Here is a 22,474-nt window from a genome sequence, read left to right on the forward strand (position 1 = left end):
TTCGCCAGTCTACGGAATTGGATAAGAATTCACTACCAACTGAGCATTAATGGTGGATTTGGAATCTCCACACAAATGAAGTGCCCCTGAATGTTTGTGAATGACAGCCAATAGCATAGCCCATTGGCTAGAGGTGTCAGTTAAATTGTAGCCAGGGTCTGCGACCTATGGAGTTTCTCCTTTACTGCCAAACTCAGGGTAAAGCACAACAAAATTTCAGTATGGCCATCGGTTTGAGGGTGATGTTTGGCTTAAAATCTCTTGCTGCCCCCAAATCTGGTGGAGACAGGGACAAAACTCATGGCAGAGGTCTTCTAGTTCCTGAAACAGAATGGAGTCGGAAACAAGATGTGACTTGTCTTGAATTTGAAGCCCAAAGGCCTTGAATGCATAAAGATTTCCTTTATCAGGATACAGATTAGCTGGCTGTTTTTCAAGGAGTTCCTTGCGGGGTGGGGGATTGGCTATGTACGTAAAAAACAGTATTCCATTTGAGTACGTAGACATATCACGGCACTGAAACTAAACTTCTAATTGTTGTTGTTTATAGGTGCCCTAACTCTGACTTCAGAGCGTCTCTGCTCAAGCTATAGAGGGTTCTTGATCCACTTTATAGAAAGTACCAGAAATTAGTTATATGTGGTGACTTCAATATAAATTTTGCATATGATGGTGCAAGAAAAAGGATGTTGGTAAATTTGCTAAATTCATATGATATGATGCAAATTGTGTTTTTTCCAATTAGGGTGCAAGGGAACAGTAGCACAGCCATAGCCAATATTTTTATTCATTCTTCATTACTAGATGCGCATTCTGTTAGAAAAGGTGTGAATGGCCTTTCAGACCATGATGCACAAATTTTAACACTAAAAGGCTTTTGTACGCAAACAAATGTCACATGTAATTACAAACTGTGTAGAAAAGTTAATCCAACAGTGGTATAGAATTTTTCAAACCTTGTCAAGGAACAAGAGTGGCTGGATGTTTATAGTGCTGACAACATAGATGATAAATATAATGCTCTCCGTAACACTTTTCTCATGCACTTCTAGAGTTGCTTTCCATTAGAACATTCTAAAAGGGGTACTAGCAGTAAAAGGCAGCCTGGGTGGCTGACTAGTGGTAAAAGGATATAATATAGAACAAAGTGGGAATTATATCAAAATGTTAGAAGCAGTCACAATCAAGCTACAGTAGTCCATTACAAACAGTACTGTAAGGTGCTTAAAAATGTTGTTAGGAAGGCAAAGAGTGTGTGGTATGCAAATAGAATAGCTAATTCACAGGATAAAATTAAAACCATATGGTCAGTTGTGAAGGAAGTGTCTAGTCAGGCCATTCATACTTCCTAAAGGAAGTGTCTAGTCGACGGTATAAAGTCGGTTCATAGTAAAAACATTTCTCTTACTGATAAATCAGATATATGTACAGTATTTAACAATAATTGCTATCAAATGTACAATTCGGCTTTAGAAGTCATTTAACTACTGAAAATGCTACATTCTATTTTCTCTATGAGGTACTGGATGGGTTAAACAAAAGGTTTTGGACGTTAGGGATGTTTTTTGATTTAACTAAGGCATTTGGTTTCGTTGATCACAAAATATTGCTCCAGAAGTTAGACTATTATAGAATACAGGGAGTAGCTCACAATTGGTTCCCCTCTTATTTTAATAACAGATAGCAAAAGGTCATCATTTACAGTGTTGAGAATGGCTGAGATGTGGGGTCTGAGTGGGGTAAGGTCAAGTGGGAGGTGCCCCAGGATCAGTGTTGGAGCCACTCCTGTTCCTTGTTCATATAAATGAAATGCCCTCTAGTATTACAGGTAACTCTAAAGTATTTCTGTTAGCTGATGACCTTAGCTTGGTAGTAAAGGATGTTGTGTGCAGCACTGGCTCGGTTTCAAATAGTGCAGTTCATGACCTTAGTTCAAAGTTTGTAGAAAATAAACTAATGCTAAATCACAGTAAGACTCAGTTTTTACAGTTTCTAAAACACAATTCAACAAAACCTGATGTTTTAATTTCACAGAATGGACATATGATTAATGAAACTGAACAGTTCAAATTTCTAGACCTTCAGATAGATAGTAAACTGTCGTGGAAAGCCCACGTTCGGGATCTTGTTCAAAGACTTAATACTGCAATTTTTACTATTTGAATGGTATCTGAAATGAGTGATTGTTCGACACAAAAATTAGTCCACTTTGCTTTGTTTCATTCACTTATGTCATATGGTATTATATATTGGGGTAACTCTTCCCATTGTAAAAGGATATTTTTGGCTCAGAAACAGGCGTTTCGGGCAATAAGTGGCGTAAGTTCACGAACCTCTTCTCGACTCTTGTTCACGAGTCTGGGTATTTTGACATTGGCCTCTCAATATATATATATTCCTTTCTGTCATTTCTTGTTAACAATATTAGCTTATTCCCAAGAATAAGCAGCTTTCACTCAGTTAATACTCAGCAGAAATCAAACCTGCATTTGGATCAAACTTCCTTAACTCTTGTGCAGAAAGGTGTGCAGTATAGTGCTGCATCCATTTTCAATAAGCTACAACTAAAATTGAAAAATCTTAGCAGTAATCCACTAAAGAGTTTCCTCATGGGTCACTCCTATTCTGTCAAGGAGTTCCTTGAAAAATTAAGCTGATTCTTGTTGTATTGTTGATAGCGTTTACTAAACTTATGGCTTGGCTTTTTTCGGGTTCATAAACATTTTATTTAGATCTGTTATTACTTTTATGTTGTGATTTTATGTACTGACATGTTCCATGACCTTGGAGATTTGCTCCTCAATTTGGTCCTACAAAACTTGATGTGTAAATAAAATAAAATAAACCAAAAATGATCTTTGATGTCACACTGTCTACTGCCTGAAAAGTGATTGTCCACATAACAAGTTGATACTCAACGTCAGTCATGAACTCTCCTTGAACAAGAATGGACTGGTTTCTATAACTCAACAGACAATGATTTGTGGAGGAGAGAACAGGACCTAGTGTTAACCTGGAAATGGAATGGTTGTTGTTGAATCAATAGTGCAATGTAAATCTTGCTGGGGATGTCAAGCTCATGGCCATGGAAAGGTGCAACACTTCTGTGAACTCCACACCTGCATCTGAGGCCCAGCTGTGTGGGGAGCTATAACAGACCATGGCCACATGGCCTCGGTCATGGTAAGCGGCACACACAGCATGTCGATGTGGGCAGCAGCACCAGGAGTGTACACAGAAACAGCTAGGACATGACAGGAAATCATGACAGAAAACAGCAATGTCCGATTGCAACATGAATGAGTTAGGGGAACAAATCAAGGGCATCAGGGAAAGCCACCAATATTGTATCAGTGCCTCCTGACTGGCCTCACTCTCTGGGGCAAAACAAATGGCATCATGAATCAGTGAACTGGCACAGCAGTTTTGGCAGTGAGCACCCACAAATTTTCACTTCCTACTTAGCCGCCAGAGGCCAGCTATCAATGCTGATAGGACTGACCTGTTTCTTTTGCTGCTGGTGGAACTTCATACAGGATTAAGCAAGTCCCACATTTCCGAAAATGACAAATATAACTAACTTAAAAGATTTATGGAGAGTATCTCATAAGTGAAAATGCAATTCTGTTAGTGGCATGTGAAGCTCTAAAAACATTCAAAAGGATTGGGGAGTGTGCAAATTTTTATCGTGTGTATGTGAAGTAAATAGCCAGCAAACTGACATTAGAGATGACTGAAAGTGGTACTCCAGAGTTTTTTTTTTTTTTTGGTTGAGATGGTGGGGTGGATGGGTGTCCACTCCAAAAACAATTGAAAGAACCATATTAACTGTTGTAATTGTTTTCAATGTCATACATAATTTGTCGAAAAACTGTCTATTCTGTAACTCTGTTTATCCAGGAGTTTATTGAACGAATTATAAATTTCAGTTTCTTTCAAAATGTCCATACAATGCCCTTATCAGTGTTTTATAGACTGTCCAATGTTTCAACTATATCTTTAATGACATAGCTCTCAGTATGTAAGTGAGACTTCAATGATGATGGGTTACTGTCAGTTAGGAACAATATATTCCTTCAAATTTGTGCTAACTGATTGTCCCATCTGTTTTAATTCCTACTCATTTCCTGATTCTATAAGCTCGCAAGTGGTTCATGGTGTACCTGCTTTTAGAGACAGCTTGTTCTCATGTCTGATTAAAGGCAATTTTTTTCTATCTGTACTCCACAAGTTATATTCCAGTGTGTGGTGGTGAATAGTTCTGTTACCACTATCAATCCCTGCCTTCCTTGTTCCATTTGTGAGTGATGCTTCAGAATAATAAATGTTTATAAGCATCTGTATGAGCTCTAATTTTTCTGATTTTCTTTTTGTAGTCATTTCATGAGAAGTATTTCAGAGAAAGAAATATATTGCCTGACTTTCCATAGAATGTATACTCTCAGAATTTTACTGATAAATCTTTCTTTCATGTATAATTTCTTTCTTTTATAGACTGATACTGGAATGATTTTAGCATTTCTATAGTGCTCTAGCTCTTCCTTAACAAACTTGTGCTGAAAAACACCACTCTTCTTTGCGTCTTCCCTATCTCTCCCGTTAATCCAGCTAGGTAAGGGTCTGAGTGATTGATTGGATAACTATTTTGTAACCCACTTCTTTTATGAATGAAGAGTATTTGCTTAAGACTCTTCCATTAAATTTAAGGCTGGCATCTGCTTTTCCTGCCACTAGTTTTTTGTGGTTATTCCATTTTAGATAACTCCAGATGTTTAATCATGAATATTTTCAGGTTGTTAATGTTCCCACTGACTTCTCATCAACACTATAATTGAACAGTAGTGGATCTCTTTGGGTAGTTATATGCAGTACATTACATTTATTTACATTCAAGGTCAATGCCAGTCCCTGCACCAATTGGTGATACAATACAGATCTTCCTGCATGTTTACTACAGTCTTATGATGTTGCCTTCTTTCTGGGACAACAGAATTGTCCTTGATCAACCTCACAGAGCTCCTGACATGAAACACTTGATCATTTACACATATTGTAAAAACTAATGGCCCTACAACACTCCATTGGGATATTCCCAAAGCTTCTTTTGCATCTGTCATTTTCATACTGTTAAGAATGCCATGTTGAGTTCTGTGTGCTAGAATGACCTGAGTCCAGTCACAAATCTGGTATAATATCTCTTATTTTATGCACTAAACTGTGAAGAAACATATCAAATGCCTTCCTGAAGTCAAGAAAGTTGGCATTCATTTGAGTCCAATTGTCTTTGGTGCTCTGGATGCATTCATTAATGTGTGACCTTAATACAGATTCCATAATTCTGCAACAGATTGACATCAGTGATATAGACCAATAATTATGTGCACCTTTCTGATAACCCTACTTAAAGTGTGAATTCCCCTTTACCGACCTCCCTCTCCCCCCTTAAAGAAGAAAAATCACTTGGCACCTACATTACTTCAACAGCATAATGATAAATTATTGCTATAAGTGGAGCATATCTTAATCTGTGTAGAATACTACATGTATCTCATTAGGTCCAGATGCAGTTCCACTATCTAGTGATATTTGTTGATTTTCTGTTCTCCAGCCACTGATCTCAATACATGCCATTTTGAAGTTCATGAAATGACTGATAAGGGGAACCATATTACAGTCTTCACACCGAAGACCAAGTTTAGTAAGCCAGCCTTCACTGTGCTGTCTTACTGATTACTCATTTTAGTGCTGTTCACATTTTGTTTGCTAATAATGCTTTTATTCTTTGTCTTTCTTCTTTTTTTGCGACATAGAAGAATTATAACTTGTTTTAGTATTTGGGAATTGTATTTGTTCTCAAGTAAGCTGTAAGCAATTTTGAGCACTTTGTATTACTTTGCTTCCTAATTCTGTTGCCTCCCATTTCTATTGAATCATAATCATCTTTAGCCATCTTTCCTCTCCTTATACCTCAGATGGTTTATACCACTCATCTATTATTATTTCTGGAAGATCTTTATGTTCATTATAAACTGTGTATTTGATTAATCTCTTGTCAGGTATTCACCTGAATTTGGAAACTTACTAGTTTCAGTATTTATTTTGATAGTTTTAGCAACCATGTTACTAAAATTTTATACCAGCATGTGTAATACACAAATACAGAAAGTAGTATTTTAAAGATAGTCATGGAGAAAAGAAATATTCCAAGGTATTTCCCTTCATTCCTATTTGTTGCATTAATTTTTTTAAAGAATCATCTCCTGTAAAAGTATTAACAAAATATTACTTATTCAGTACAAAACAATAAGGGTGAAGGGAAAATTAGTGCTTATGATAGTACTGATGATTTACTAGAGATGAGCACATGGTCATATTGTGGAAAGATATTCACCATGTCATCCTGCCATTTGTGCTCATGATTTAGGGAAAATGTGGAAAACTAAATGTGGGTGATCAAATAGTAATTTGATCTATTGTCATCCCATATCTACATCCAGTGTCTTAAAATACTGTGCCAAATTGTTTGGTAGAAGACGAGTGGTAATCACTTATACATTAATTTATACTGTTTATAATCACTGATGTTTATGACCTTTTTGTTGGCTCCACTGTAGCACTTTCAGATGGTCCCACTCCAAATGGTATCTAAAATGTACCATATTTGGTAAATTTAGAAGCTGAAATATCATAGAATTATTTTTGAGTGGTTAAAAATTGATAATAATGAATGTATTGTGTCTAAAAGTTCCTAAATATATGTTCAAAAGGGTGTATGTCTGAGAATTTGCACAACTGAAATAGGTATGTATCTCATTGATCAAGGGGCACATGGCAGTTTGTCTGCAATAGACACTGTAATGAGAAATATTTATTACCAAGGAAAATTGGCTTTTACACTTGAATAGGCTCTATGAAGTGCTTCCGTGTCTCACTTGTTTTGTGTTTTTATTTGTTGCTGTTGTTGGGGTCTTCAGTCTTGAGACTGGTTTGATGCAGCTCTCCATGCTACTCTATCCTGTGCAAGCTCCTTCATCTCCCAGTACCTACTGCAGCCTACATTCTTCTGAATCTGCTTAGTGTATTCATCTCTTGGTCTCCCTCTACGATTTTTACCCTCCATGCTCCCCTCCAGTACCAAATTGGTGATCCCTTGATGCCTCAGAACATGTCCTACCAACGGATCCCTTCTTCTAGTCAAGTTGTGCCACAAACTCCTCTTCTCCACAAATTCTATTCAATACCTCATCATTAGTTATATGATCTACCCATCTAATCTTCAGCATTCTTCTGTAGCACCACATTTCAAAACCTTCTATTCTCTTCTTATCTAAACTATTTATCATCCATGTTTCGCTTCCATACATGGCTACAATCCATACAAATACTTTCAGAAACGACTTCCTGACACTTAAATCAATACTCGATGTTAACAAATTTCTCTTCTTCAGAAACGCTTTCCTTGCCATTGCCTGTCTACATTTTATATCCTCTCTACTTCGACCATCATCAGTTATTTAGCTCCTCAAATAGCAAAACTACTTTACTACTTTAAGTGTCTCATTTCCTAATCTAATTCACTCAGCATCACCCGATTTAATTTGACTACATTCCATTATCCTCGTTTTGCTTTAGTTGATGTTCATCTTATACCCTCCTTTCAAGATACTGTCCATTCTGTTCAACTGCTCTTCCAAGTCTTTTGCTGTCTCTGACAGAATTACAATGTCATCGGCGAACCTCAAAGTTTTTATTTCTTCTCCATGGATTTTAATACCTACTCCAAACTTTTCTTTTGTTTCCTTTACTGCTTGCTCAATATACAGATTGAATAGCATCAGGGAGAGGCTACAACCCTGTCTCACTCCCTTCCCAACCACTGCTTCCCTTTCATGTCCCTCGACTCTTATAACTGCCATCTGGTTTCTGTACAAATTGTAAATGGCCTTTCGCTCCCTGTATTTTAACCCTGCCACCTTCAGAATTTGAAATAGAGTATTCCAGCCAACATTGTCAAAAGCTTTCTCTAAGTCTACAAATGCTAGAAACGTAGGTTTGCCTGTCCTTAATCTTTTTTCTATGATAAGTCGTAGGGTCAGTATTGCCTCACGTGTTCCAATATTTCTACGGAATCCAAACTGATCTTCCCAGAGGTCGGCTTCTATCAGTTTTTCCATTCGTCTGTAAAGAATTCGTGTTAGTAGTTCGGTAATTTTTGCATCTGTCAACACCTGCTTTCTTTGGGATTGGAATTACTATATTCTTCTTGAAGTCTAAGGGAATTTCGCCTGTCTCATACATCTTGCTCACCAGATGGTAGAGTTTTGTTAGGCCTGGCTCTCCCAAGGCTGTCAGTAGTTCTAATGGAATGTTGTCTACTCCCAGGGCCTTGTTTCGACTTAGGTCTTTCAGTGCTCTGTCAAACTCTTCACACAGTATCGTATCTCCCATTTCATCTTCATCTACCTCCTCTTCCATTTCCATAATATTGTCCTCAAGAACATCGCCCCTGTATAGACCCTCTATATACTCCTTCCACCTTTCTCCTTTCCCTTCTTTGCTTAGAACTGGGTTTCCATCTGAGCTCTTGATATTCATGCAATTTTCTTCAAAGGTCTCTTTAATTTTCCTGTAGGCAGTATCTATCTTACCCCTCGGGAGATAAGCCTCTACATCCTTACATTTGTCCTCTAGCCATCCCTGCTTAGCCATTTTGCACTTCCTGTTGATCTCATTTTTGGGACGTTTGTATTCGTTTTTGCCTGCTTCACTTACTGCATTTTTGTATTTTCTCCTTTCATCAATTAAATTCAGTATCTCTTCTGTTACCCAAGGATTTCTACTAGCCCTTGTCTTTTTACCTACTTGATTCTCTGCTGCCTTCACTATTTCATTCCTCAAAGCTACCCATTCTTCTTCTACTGTCTTTCTTTCCCCCATTCCTGTCAATTGTTTCCTTATGCTCTTCCTGAAAATCTGTACAACCTATGGTTCTTTCAGTTTATCCAGGTCCCATCTCATTAAATTCCCACCTTTTTGCAGTTTCTTCAGTTCTAATCTACAGTTCATAACCAATAGATTGTGGTCAGTGTCCACATGTGCCCCTGGAAATTTCTTACAATTTAAAATCTGGTTCCTAAATCTCTGTCTTACCATTATATAATCTATCTGAAACGTTTTAGTATATCCAGGGTTCTTCCATGTATACAACCTTCTTTTATGATTCTTGAACCAAGCGTTAGCTATGATTTATGCTCTGTGCAAAATTCTACCAGGCGGCTTCCTCTTTCATTTCTCAGCCCCAATCCATATTCACCTACTGCGTTTCCTTCTCTTCCTTTTCCTACTGTCGAATTCCAGTCACCCATGACTATTAAATTTTCATCTCCCTTCACTACCTGAATAAGTTCTTTTATCTCGTCATACATTTCATCAATTTCTTCATCGTCTGCAGAGCTAGTTGGCTTATAAACTTGTACTACTGTAGTAGGTGTGGGCTTCGTGTCTATCTTGGCCACAATAATGCGTTCACTATGCTGTTTGTAGTAGCTTACCCGCACTCCTATTTTCCTATTCATTATTAAAGCTACTCCTGCATTACCCCTATTTGCTTTTGTGTTTATAACCCTGTATTCACCTGACCAGAAGTCTTGTTCCTCCTGCCACCAAACTTCACTGATTCCCACTATATCTAACTTTAACCTATCCATTTCCCTTTTTAAATTTTCTAACCTACCTGCCCGATTAAGGGATCTGACATTCCACGCTCCGATCCGTAGAACGCCAGTTTTCTTTCTCTTGATAACGACGTCCTCTTGAGTAGTCCCCACCCGGAGATCCGAATGGGGGGCTATTTTACCTCCGGAATATTTTACCCAAGAGGACAAAATAATCATTTAATCATAAAGTAAAGCTACATGCCCTCGGGAAAAATTACGGCTGTAGTTTCCCCTTGCTTTCAGCCGTTTGCAGTACCACAACAGCAAGGCCATTTTGGTTAGTGTTACAGGGCCAGAGCAGTCAATCATCCAGACTGTTGCTCCTGCAACTACTGAAAAGGCTGCTGCCCCTCTTCAGGAACCACATGTTTGTCTGGCCTCTCACCAGATACCCCTCCGTTGTGGTTGCACCTACGGTACAGCTATCTGTATCATTGAGGCATGCAAGCCTGCCCGCCAACAGCAAGGTCCATGGTTCATATCTATCTCTATGAAAGCTTTCAAATAAAAATCATGTGAGCAAGTATAGCAGAAGAACTGAAAGTCCCTCGATAGAATGCAGTAAACTGTTCTTATGTACACAGTTGTTTAGCCAGATTCATACATATTGTTTGACCACATTTTGTTGACCCTTTATGTGGTGGTTGTCGAGAATGACAAGAAACATGACTTGCCTCGGCATTAGGATGACTTGCCTCTGCATTAGGACCACTACACGGAGAAGTGAGGTGAGGGGAGGATTGCACAAACTGATTCCTGCAGTGTTGGTCATGCTTTGCGGTTATATGAAAGCAGAGGTGGCACATGTGGAAATATTAGTGCTTGAGACATATGAATGTCTTCCAACTAGTGCCAATTTCCTCCATTGTTGATGTCAGCAATAAAAAGGGTCAGCTTATCATGGGCAAACAATGTGTATTTCTTTAAAAGTCCCTGTACATGCTGACTTTCTTTCCGAATACTTCAATAAAATGTGCTGAGTATCCGCACTTTTCATTTTCAAAGCTATACAGAATACAGCAACCTGCAAGGAAACAAGCATGCTTTGTTTCATAGGAATCTTACATGAAGTATAATCACTCAGAAGTATATTTTAGTTATGCAGTAGTACTGAGATGTACAAAATGCATTGGAGAGTACTTTTACCAAATAATAAATTTCTCACCCAACAGAGTAGTCTGTTGTCAATAACAGCAATATTTGCAGCATGTGGAAACACACCCTATTCGTATATTTATTTTGTGTATCTATAAAAGTGTGAGCTGATACAGAATTTTATGGGATAGTATTAAGATGAAAGTTATTTCAAAAGAGTTAGATCTCATCTGTCTGAGCTTTACTAATTCAGTTTGAGAATTCTTCCCTAATTGAACGGTCCATGACAACAAATAATTTTAGAAATGAATCTTATAAAGTCAGTATCTATACAGTACTCCAGATAGAAGGTGTTTTAGTTCCTTATGTGACACAATTTCTACATCACTAAACTAAAAATAGTTTAAGTGTTCATTGTAATAAAGGAAAATATTAACTGATATATCTCATTACTAATAACTTCATCTTAAAAATAGTAACATATTTTAAAATGTTATTTAGATTATTTTGTGGGGACAATCAGCCAACTTACTTTACATTACATGTAATATTTCTTTGCAGTTATGAATTGGAGTGCCTGAGCCAGAAAATAATAGAACTCGACAACGAAATTTGTTTTCTTCCTTCTAAATTATTTGTACAAGTACATAGTTATTATTAGTCAAATGGTATGCATTATTTGCTGTCCTCTGTATGTGTCCGTATCAAATTTAAATTTATCTTAGTGGCAGAAGCACTTTTAAGAAGTTATTCATGTTAAATGCATTAGGGGATTGTATTTCCTAATTTATTTTGATTTAGTGCCAGTCTTTGGCAGATGTCTGATGCATGAAAAGTGATAAATGTCACAATAATATGGCCTTGATGTAAAACCGTATGTATTCCTATAGAATGAGGAAACCTAAGTAATAAGTGCTATGGTTGGTTATATATTTCAGGACATTAAAAAAAAGAGTAATGCCTTCTCTATTTCACTTCTGTCTATTTCACAGAAATTCAAATTGTTATTATGAACATCAGTAACTGAAACAGAAACACATATCTTCTGTAATGACAAGCTAGACAATATGTTAGTTGATGTATAGATTACAAAGAAAAAGTCCAACATTTATTTACATGTTGTAGTTGAACCTGGCTGTAGTTGACATTAGAATCGAGGGTGGGGAAGTAACAATGTACATTAAATAAGTGGTTAATAGAACATATATGATTTGATTTTATTAAACAAATTTCTCTTACCATCTCATTTAATCAGAGGCAGTTGTAATTATATAATCTCATTAAATCAGCCAATTAAAAATATTTTTGAATGGAGTAATTTCAGAACTAATTTTGTTACCATAGAGGAAATGGTTCTTTCTCATGCAGAGTTTTAGTTTGATTAGCATGTTTGTGCTTTATAATGTCAGGAGGAATCTCGAAAGAAGATTCAAAACTTGCTTGCCTGTCTCTCTCTGTCAGAGGTCTTCTTGTACTTGTGTTTGTTGTTGAGTGACTGTATTGTAGTTAGTGTAGACCTAACTGCAAACACTTCTCTTTCAGAGTAATTTTTACTGGCATCTACACATTTGAATCAGCCGTAAAGGTGATGGCAAGAGGGTTCATACTTCAGCCATTTACGTACCTTAGAGATGCATGGAACTGGCTGGACTTCGTAGTAATAGCTTTAGCGTGAGTAGTGACTGAGAGATTGGGTTTATTGCTAGATAATAATTATTTACATCAATGACTGCAAACTGCCATTTATAAATTGAAATGTTGAATAATTATACAAGTAATCATATATAAAAATTTTGTACAATGTCAAAGTTGATTAAATTATAGATAGAATAATTCCTCAAATGGCAGTTTCCATTTTGCACCATTGATGTGAATTATTGATAGATTTAGAATTAGAATTAGATATAGTAATTTTATAGATTAGATCCCATTCAGTAGCATCAAACACAAATTCATAGCCAGTTGGAAACATAACTATTATATATTTGTGCTTTTTGTTGCCATTGAATTTGAAGAGAGTAGCAAGCTTGTAAGCTTCCTTCATGAAACTAAATTTCTTGTATGTTGAAGTTCAGATTAGAATTTTTTCGGACTTTTTTTGAGATGCAATATTTAAAATTGTGTATATTCTTACAATTGATAAAACAGTTCTGTTCAGTTTAGGAAACTTATAAATTGTGAATGTTTTGTAGTAGTCTGTATAAAAGTATTTTGGAATTGAATCTCATTCCTCCCTTCACACATTTATTACCTCAAACACTGTTTATTCCAGAAACAAATATTATTTGGTTATTTTGTTCAAATAAATAATATTAAAAAGGAAACACTTTCTATGATTGCATAAGATTGTACAATTTCTTTCTCTACATGTCATTTGTAGAATACATAGGTTGAAAGATTATCACTCTGTCTATGTACTTGCTTCCAGGCAGGGATTTCAGCTCTTAGTTTTGTTTTATTTCACAAACATGTAAAAAATGCCTTGGACACCCTTAAATGAAATTAATTCTTCAGCTTACAAGTTTTCCATGATGGAACTATATATCTTTCTCATGCCTGTTTGATTACAATTTCTTCTGGGCATATTAAATGTGTTGTGAGAGAGCAGATAACTGGTAGCATACCATGTTGTCTGAAAAACAAAAAATCTACACCATTTTGAGCCATACCTGAGTGCTTTACTCTTGCTGCTTATCATCCTGCAACAGGTACATAAGTTAATGTCAGATTCGCTATCATACCAAGGAGTTGTGTGCTCTCATCCTTGCAGTTATGTATTAATTAGTTTCCATTTGCTGTCTTGTTCACTAGTTGTCAACAGAACTTTTTGTTTGTTTTGTAGTTTTCAAAACCCAGTCTTGAGTCAATGATTTCATTTGTGTAATCTTGCCAGTAAGCAGTAATCAATGCTAACTTTTGTGAGAAGGCTGGGCCAATGTAATACAGAATAAGATAAGGTTCACTATAAGGTTCACTATATGTTGTTTTACTTTTGACATTTTCATCTCAAATAACTGACCACACCTCCTTTACAGTTTGTGTTAACAAAGAGGTCATGCGTAAACTATTACTTCACAATCTTATGTGGGTTATGCTGCACATAAACAAAACTTTCACATAGTAATGCAGTTGGCGCCTTTTAAGATCTCTCTATATATACAATACAGCCCTACCAGCACAATCAAAATTAAGTTAAAATATGCCTAAAACACTTCTTCGCATTCCCTCAAAAGGATTTTTCAAAATACCCAAAATCTTGATAATTAGTATGAAAAATCCTTCATAATTTGTCATAATTAACATAACAATGTGAAGTGAAAGCAATGTGCCCTTTCCATCTATACATGTCTTCATGTAAATATTGCATCAACCTCTCACATATGCTAACACATCATCAGGAGACTACATTTTTCTTCTTTATTTTTTAATGTCATCTACATTAATAAGATGTTTTGTCAACAGCTGTCAATGTCTGTAACGTACAGGTTAGGTTCTTTCTATAAGTTACATAAAACATTGTAGGAGTCGATGATAGTTATCACTAGTCAATGTAATTGTCCACCTTGATCGCTATTTACATTTTTATTTTGAAAAATATGGACATTAACATGTTTGGCCACAGCCATCATTGAAATCACGTTTAAAATCTCGATACACTGTATCTCGTCAGTTCACCTGTACACTTGTACTATGGGTTGTATATAGGTGAGGAATAATTTTTTTTATTAATATGCACCCTTCAATTAGTATATTTTATTTTCTTGTTTTAGCCCAGTGTGTTTCAGAGCTACAACTCCATTCTCAGGGTTTATGTTAATGATTTGCGAGCATTACAAATGCTACAACTCCATTCTCAAGTTTTAAAAAATGCATAACACTTGCTCTCTGTAATAAAATTATTTTACTTTACTATTGGTTTCGGTTCTGAACAATCATCAGTGGCAGCCGATGTTGTACAGCTGCCATTAATGATGTTTCAGAATCAAAACTGGTAGCAAAATAAATAACATTATTACATACAGCACAATGTTATGCATTTTTTTAAAACTTGTTCATGTTGTTGACCAATGCCAAAGCAAGATGTCCATTCTCAAGAACTGTGCTGATGTTTTTTTAGTGTTATGGATACTTTACTTTGTCATCCAGCATGAAATAAACAATGTAAGTTTTAGTTTTATGCAAAATACATCGTGGATGAGATAAAATAAAATAAATAAAACGTTGCTAATAATTAAGTTTATTTGAACATAAAATGTTCATCTGCTTTGATGAAAACCTTCCAAATATGCTGTTACACTTCAAACAAAGTAACATGTTCATGGCTGCACAACATAGCTCAAATGACAAACTTTAATTTGTGAGTTTAGGATGCATTAAGAAAGTAAGGATCATTGAAATAACTAATAAAATAAAATATTCTAGGGTAATGCCGTGTTAAGATTATACTTACATTCTTGTCTTTACTGTACATGATTTGGCATGCTCATTAGCATACTTCATGATCCAAATGGCTCATCTCAGTTTTACTATTTCTGTTGAAAGGTATATAATTTATGTGTTTGCATTACTTATAAAGAACTATTATGTTGATATTTGTAGTTCACAACATGAATGAAGTGGAATGAAATAATCTGCCGTAGAGAAGTTAGAGTAAACACGAATTAAGTGGAATGAAATAACCTACTGTGAAGAAGTTAGAGTAGGGGTGGTGTGCAGCTAAGGGTGGGAGGAAGGAGGGCCAGGGTATAGGACAGAGTGTAATGTGACGGGGTAGGTTAGATGTAGCTGACGGGGGAGAATGGAACTCATAGAGAGGAGAGGGTGTGTTTATTCATTCTTGTGGGTCTGTTGTTTTGACAGTTGTTACTGAGTGTGAGAAGTAGTTTATTACAGTCACCCTCCTGACCTCGATCCCTGCTAATTCACTGTTCTCCCACCCTCTATCCAACATTTCCCATTCCTCTGTACTGTCATTCTCTCCCAGTCTGTGCCTCCTTGTTGTGATCTTCATTATGTGGCACATCTCACTGGCTCCAGTACCTGTTTATCAGGGACCTAGCCCGTGCACCTGTCACCTTTCCTGCCCACATTCCTTGCCAGCAAACCTGCGGTCTCCTCCAAGCCACTTGCTACTTATTCCCATCCCCTCTTCCTGCCTCTTGATTCGCTTTACCTGTATCCACAGCACCCACCCTGGTCCACCTGCCGAAATGCAATCCTGACTTTTGTGTCTCACCAGAACAATGTAGGGGCAAAGGTGTGTGTGTGTGTGTGTGTGTGTGTGTGTGTGTGTGTGTGTGTGTGTGTGTGTGTGTGTCTGTATATTTGTTCTCCAGCTATTCTGAAAGCTAGCAGGTTTTCTTTCTGTATGAGCCTGTTGATGACTCTTTGCTTCTGCTGTTCATTGAGTGGTCTCTTTTGTCCGTAAATTATTTATAGGCACTGTCTGTTCATTCATTGTCTGTTCATTAAGCATGTTAGTGTATTGAAGAACACGTTGCATATATATTTATACTGGCTCTAGTGAGTTAGTTATTGTATGTGAGGATGGTTTATGGTAGATTGTGAGATCTAAGTGATATCTGTTAACTTTTGTTCACTGTCATAAGGGTGAACACATGTCACTACTATATCTAAGTGTACATCACACATAAGCAGTGGCAGCTTATCTTCATGACCGTGAATGCAACTTACAAGACATTAATTTTACAATCTGCCATCCTTAGGTACAAAACATAACATACTAGAGGTAATAGAACTACAGAGGCAACAAGTTTTCCAGTTCACTAACATGCTGATGACAGTGAAAATAATAGAACACTTTCTATACTCAATAATGACGTCTGATAACAAGTGACTCACAAGAGTGAATAAACACAATTCCATTCTCACTTATACATACATAAATACATGTACGTTTCTCAATCACTTCCATTCTCCCCCTGAGCTGTATATCACTTTCATCTATCCTGTAAGAGCACACCATATTCTACATCCTCCCACCTCCCCTCTCACCCTTCCAACCATCCACCTCATCCTGCACTCACTGCCACTTCCGCACAGAAGGTTATTTCATTTCCATTCGTTGATTTCATGAACTGAAAATAACAGTATAATATTGCATCAAAAGATATTCAAATCTATAAATTATGTTCTTGTCAGCAGAAATAGTAAAACTATGATGAGTAATTTGAGTCACACACTATACTAATAAGCATGCAAAACCATGTACAGTAAATGGACGAATGTAAAAAAATAGCGTAATTGCCACACCCCTGAATTATTTTCATTATTTTACCTGTTATGTGAATGATAATAATATGACCTGTACTTTTTTAATACATCCTAAGCTCATAAATTAAAATGTGCCATTTCACCTCCAACAGCCAGTGATCTCTTTTGATAAGAATCCTTCTTCTTCCAAGATATATTTCTATCCTATTTTTTTCTAATGAAACCATTCTCAACATGCAACTGATCGTTAAACCCAGTACCATGAAGGATACTGTTTCATTATTCTTCTTGTATTATTTTCATGTGCAGTAAAATTTGTCGTTGCCTCAGCTTTCTTGTCCCCATAACTTTTACTGTCTCCAGTCTGCTCACTGGGAAGCTTCATACCTGATCATTCCTTTGAGAACCTTGTTTTGTAACTTTGTAGAAACTGCACAGAATTCACTACCAGGATAGAGCAACTATCTTCTAGTCAACACACTTATATTTATTTCAAACTCTGATACTATATATTCCTTTCCCATTATTTGTGATTCTATCACTAGTTCATGTTGTTATCAGTTTAGCTCCTCTCTCTTGATTAGCCATACTTTATATGTTCCTGTTACTTCAATTTCAGGGCATGCTCTGCCTGGAACTCTATATGGTTTTCTGGTTTCCTCTCTGTCATGTATCCTCCATAGCAACATCTTCACTATAATCTCCATTCCAGTGTCATGTGCTTCCAACTCCCATGGCACCTTCATATTGGAACATGTAAGATTGTTATGTGCCTCCATGGAAAGGGTACTCCAACTGCACCCACCTTGAAACCTAGGCCACCTGTTCTGTTGTTTTCTATTTCTTCATACTGGAGACTCTACATAGTTCTCTCTTCTGAAGGTAACACACACTTCTTCTTGCTGTTGACCTTGCAATTTTTTATTCATTCAATCTGATCCAAAACGTTTTTGAGACATTTCTAGTTTGTTAATTGCACAGCCTGCATGCACCTCCAGCACTACTTGTGGTAATCATCATACAAATGCTGATAAGAATATATTTTCTACCAGGAAGATCTCAATATCCATTCATGGATCATTCTATTCATTGAATGCTAAATAAGTCCTGTGATAATTTGGCCCAGTCATTGATGAGATTTATGTTGTAACATCAACAAAATAAGGAAAGAATGTATTTTACTCACTATAAAGATGACACATCAAGTTGCGGACAGGGACGACAAAAAGATTGTTAACTGTTACACATTTGGCTTTCGACCAAACCCATCTTCAGAAAAAGAAATACACACATATTCATCCATCCAAGCAAGCACACCTCAGGCACACAAGACCATCGTGATCAGCAGCTCGAACCAGAATGCAATGTGAAAGAAAGCAGCAGTCTGGAGGGGAGATGGGTGGGAAATGGATAGTAGGGTATGGACTGGGGGAGAGAAGAGTACTGCCTGGTGGAGGATGCAGGGTCTAGATAGAGGCATGGCAAAACTGCATTGAGAAGCTGTGGGGCAGAGAGGTGGGGAAGGAGGAGGAAGTGGAAAAAGAGAGGAACAGGTTAGGGGGAAGAATGGCAGGTGCATTCGAAGAGACAGCACACGATGAGAATGAGGAAACGTGAATATGGAGGAGGTGATAGGACAGAGGGTGTGGAAACTGTTTGGTGGAGGGTGTGGGGTGGTAGGTTACCATAAGTAGAGGCCGGTATAATTTCAGAAGCAGAGAATGTGTTGTAAGGATAACTCCTATTCTGCACAGTTCATAAAAGTTAGAGGTGGAGGGGAGGATCCAGATGGCCTGAGTTGTGAAGCAGCCATTAAAATCAAGCATGGTGTGTTCTCTCTGGCCCATAGTCTGATAGTTGCTGTTCATCCTCGTGGACAGCTGGTTAGTAGTCATACCAATATAAAAAGCTGTGTAATGATTGCAGCAGAGCTGGTATATGGGATGGCTGTTCTCACAGGTAGCCCGGCCTCTGATAGGGTAGTATAAGCCTGTGACAGGACTGCAATATGAAGTACTGTGTGGGTAGATGGGTAGGTCTTGCACGTGGCTCTTCCCTGAGGTAAGGCATTGGGAGTGGAATAGGGATGTTGAGGAGATTGGGTGGGAGATGGAACCCCATTTTAGGAGGGGTGGGAAGGATCTTGGGTAGAATGTCCCCCATTTCAGGGCGTGGTGATAGGTAATCAAAACTCTGACAAGAAATATGGTTCAGTTGTTCCAGTGTGAGGTGGTACTGGGTGACAAAGGAGGAACTCTTTTGCAGCTGGTTCTTGAGGGTCATGGGAGGATTGTGGATGTGAGGGGAAATTGTATGGGAGATCTGTCTGTGGACCATGTTGGCAGCGGGGGGGGGGGGGGGGGCAGGAGGGGAGGGGGGGGGGGGTCAGTGCCTGTCTGCGAAGGCCTTGGTGAGACCTTCAGCTAATTGGGCAAGGGACTTCTTGTCACTGCAAATACACCATTGCTGGGTGGCCAGACTGTATGGGAGTGACTTTTTGGTGTGAAAGGGATGACAGTAGTTGAAATACAGATACCATTGATTGTTGGTGGATTCAGTGTGGATGGAGCCACCTGAGAGGAGGAGGTTAACATTCAGGAATGTGGTATGCTGGGTTGAGGCCAACCAGGTGAAGAGGATGAGAGAGAAGGTTTTGAGGTTGTGAAGGAATGTGGAAAGGGTGTCTTGCCCCTGAGTCCAGGTCATGAAGATATCATCAGTGAACCTGGGCTAGACCTTTTTTTTTGGGGGGGGGGGGTGGAGGAGGCTAGGGAGGTCTCTAGTTGACCCTTAAACAGATTTTCAGATTTTATAGGATGGTGGCATATGGGTTCCCATGGCTGTGCCATGGATTTGTTTGTGCACCTACCCTTTAAAGGAGAAGTAGTTGTGACCTTGAATAAAGTTAGTGAGGTGTATGAGAGGAATGAGATGTGGAGTTTGGAATCTGACATTTGGAGAGGTAGTGTTCAATAGTGGCAAGACCATGGGTATTGGTGTATAGGGAAGTGGCATCAACAATGACAATTAGGTATCTAGGATGTAAAGTGGTGGGGATGATGGAAAGTCGGTGAAGGAAGTGGTTGGTATTTTCGACGTGGGAAGCTAGATTATGGGCAGTTGGTTGGAGGTGTTGCTCAGTGAGGGTTGATATCCTTTCAATGGGGCCACAATAACCAGCTACAATGAGGCATCCAGGAATTTTGGGTTTGTGGATTTTTGGGAGCATGCAGGAGGTGTCTGTTTGGGGTGTCATGGGGGTGAGGAAGCAAATGGATTCATTGGCGAGATTATGGGAATGCCCTAATGCCTTAAGCAGAGTTCGGAGGCTATGTTTGAGCTTCTGGGATGGGATCACTCTGGCTGAGTTTGTAGGTGGCGGAGTCAGATAATTGGCAGAGCCCTTCCGCCAGTTTGTCACTGTGATTCATTACAATACTGGTGGAACCTTTGACTGTAGGTAGGATGATTAGGTCAAAATTAGTTTTGAGGTTCTGTATGGATGTCTTTTCTTCTACAGAAAGGTAGGTGTTCGTAGCAAGGGGCCTGGGGAAGGATGATGAGGCCACATTGGAGGTAAGGAATTACTGGAAGGTGACCAACTGGTAGTTAGGTGGGAGGGAAGGGGGATCACAGTTGGATGGTGATATAAACAGGGGAGGGAGGGTTCAGTGTTGAGATTAGGTTGGCTTTGATTGGAGGGATCGATGGCAAAGAAGTGTTTCCATATATGGATCTGGAGAAGGAGGGTAGGTCTTTGACAAGTCCAATGTAGTGAAATTTAGGTGTAGGGCTAAAGTTGAGGCCTTTGGAGGGGGCTGAAACTTCTGTGGGGCACACGGTTATCGTGGGAAGTTTTAACAACAGTGTCCTACGAATGTTTTGCCTCTGGATGTAGTGGAGTGTTGGTAGGGAGTTTTGGGGTCAGCAAGGCAGGGTGTGTGTACTTTGAGGTATTGTTGAGGAGGAACACTGGGGTTAGAAAGTGGTGCCCTACGGTGCCAGTAAGACATCAGCAGGTTGGATGACTTATGAAGGTTTGTCTAAAATGCTCCTCTAGGTGCTGGATAACAAGGAATTCAATTTCAGAGATGTGATAGGGATTGCAGAGTGACAGTGGAGAGAGCAGAGGTAGTTCTTGAATGCCTTTGCTTGTGACGGCCAGGGACTGGAAGAATCTGAAAATCATTGTGAACCATTGTGAAAGGAAGAGTGGGATCCAGAGAAAGGAATTGTTATGGTTAGGCCATTGGGGAGGGGAGGGGATTCCATGGTTTAAGCAGCATTTAAGGAACAGGATGTAGGACTGGGTTTTACCCAGGGAAAGGAATACTTTTTTGAATGGGTGCAGAAAGATGGAGCAGTAGTCCATTGTGGCAGGGATGGTGTAGGGGAGATGGGAATGAGGCAGAAATTGGCAAATGTAGGTGTTAGACGGTTGTGGGGGAGCTGAAAATTGAAAATATGTGTAAAAATATGAAACAATACACAGAACACTCACAGATATTTAAAAATATGCACAAGTTTCAATGGCTGCTTCACAACCCAGGCTATGTGGATCCACCCCTCCACCTCTAACTTTTCTGAACTGTGCAGGGCAAGTTATCCTTACAACACATTCTCTGCTCCTGAAATTATCCCAGCCCCAACTTACAGTAACCTACTGTCCCCACACCCTCCTCCCAACAGCTTCCACCTCTCTGTCCTATCACCTCCTCCCTATTTCCTTCCTCTCACCCTCATTGTGTGCTGCCTTATGCCAATGCACGTGCCCATCTTTCCCTTTCCCTGCTTTTCATCTCACCACCCTACCCTCCTCCATGCCACACAGCCTCTTGAAACTGTGCCTGGTGGCAGTCTTATCATGCCTCCATATAGTCCCAGCTTACTCCGCCAGACAGTGCTCTTCCCTCGCCAAACCCATACCCCGCTTTACCTTCCTTTCCTAACCCCTCCAGATTGCTGCTGTCGTTCACATGGCAGTTGCATTCTGGTCCAAGCTGCAAGAGATGGTGGTCATGTGTGCCTGAGGTGTGCGTGCTTGTGTGAATGAATGTGTGTGTATGTTTCAAATGATGGAAACTCCAGGTAGAAATATCAACAATGTAGGAAAAGATAGATTGCTACTTACCATAAAGAAGACATGTCAAGTTAGAGACAGCCATGATTAAAAGACATGTTTAATTGTGCTTGTCTGCAACTTGACGTGTTTTCTTTACAGTAAGTAGGAATGTATCTTTTCCTACATTGTGTGTGTTTCCTTTTTTGAAGAAGGCTTTGGCTGAAAGCTAAATGTGTAACAGTGTGCTTGTCTGCAACTCAAGTATCATCTTTTGGTGAGTAGTGATCTATCCTTTTCCTTGTATTGCTGATATTCCAACCTGGAGTTTCCGTTGTTAGATTTAAATTATAAGATATTTTTTTTGTGC

General features: G+C 38.5%; 1 protein-coding gene across 1 annotated transcript in view; it reads left to right on the forward strand.

The window, feature by feature from the left end:
* LOC124623171 (sodium channel protein para) overlaps positions 1 to 22,474 on the forward strand; it is an 876,466-nt gene that overhangs the window by 89,134 nt on the left and 764,858 nt on the right. The window contains exon 4 of the mRNA XM_047148975.1: positions 12,354 to 12,482. Within this exon, the coding sequence (XP_047004931.1) occupies positions 12,354 to 12,482 (129 nt within the window). The remainder of the gene's footprint in view (positions 1 to 12,353; positions 12,483 to 22,474) is intronic.

Source organism: Schistocerca americana, chromosome 7 (assembly GCF_021461395.2).
Source record: "Schistocerca americana isolate TAMUIC-IGC-003095 chromosome 7, iqSchAmer2.1, whole genome shotgun sequence".
In the NCBI taxonomy this organism is placed as follows: Eukaryota; Metazoa; Arthropoda; class Insecta; order Orthoptera; family Acrididae; genus Schistocerca; species Schistocerca americana.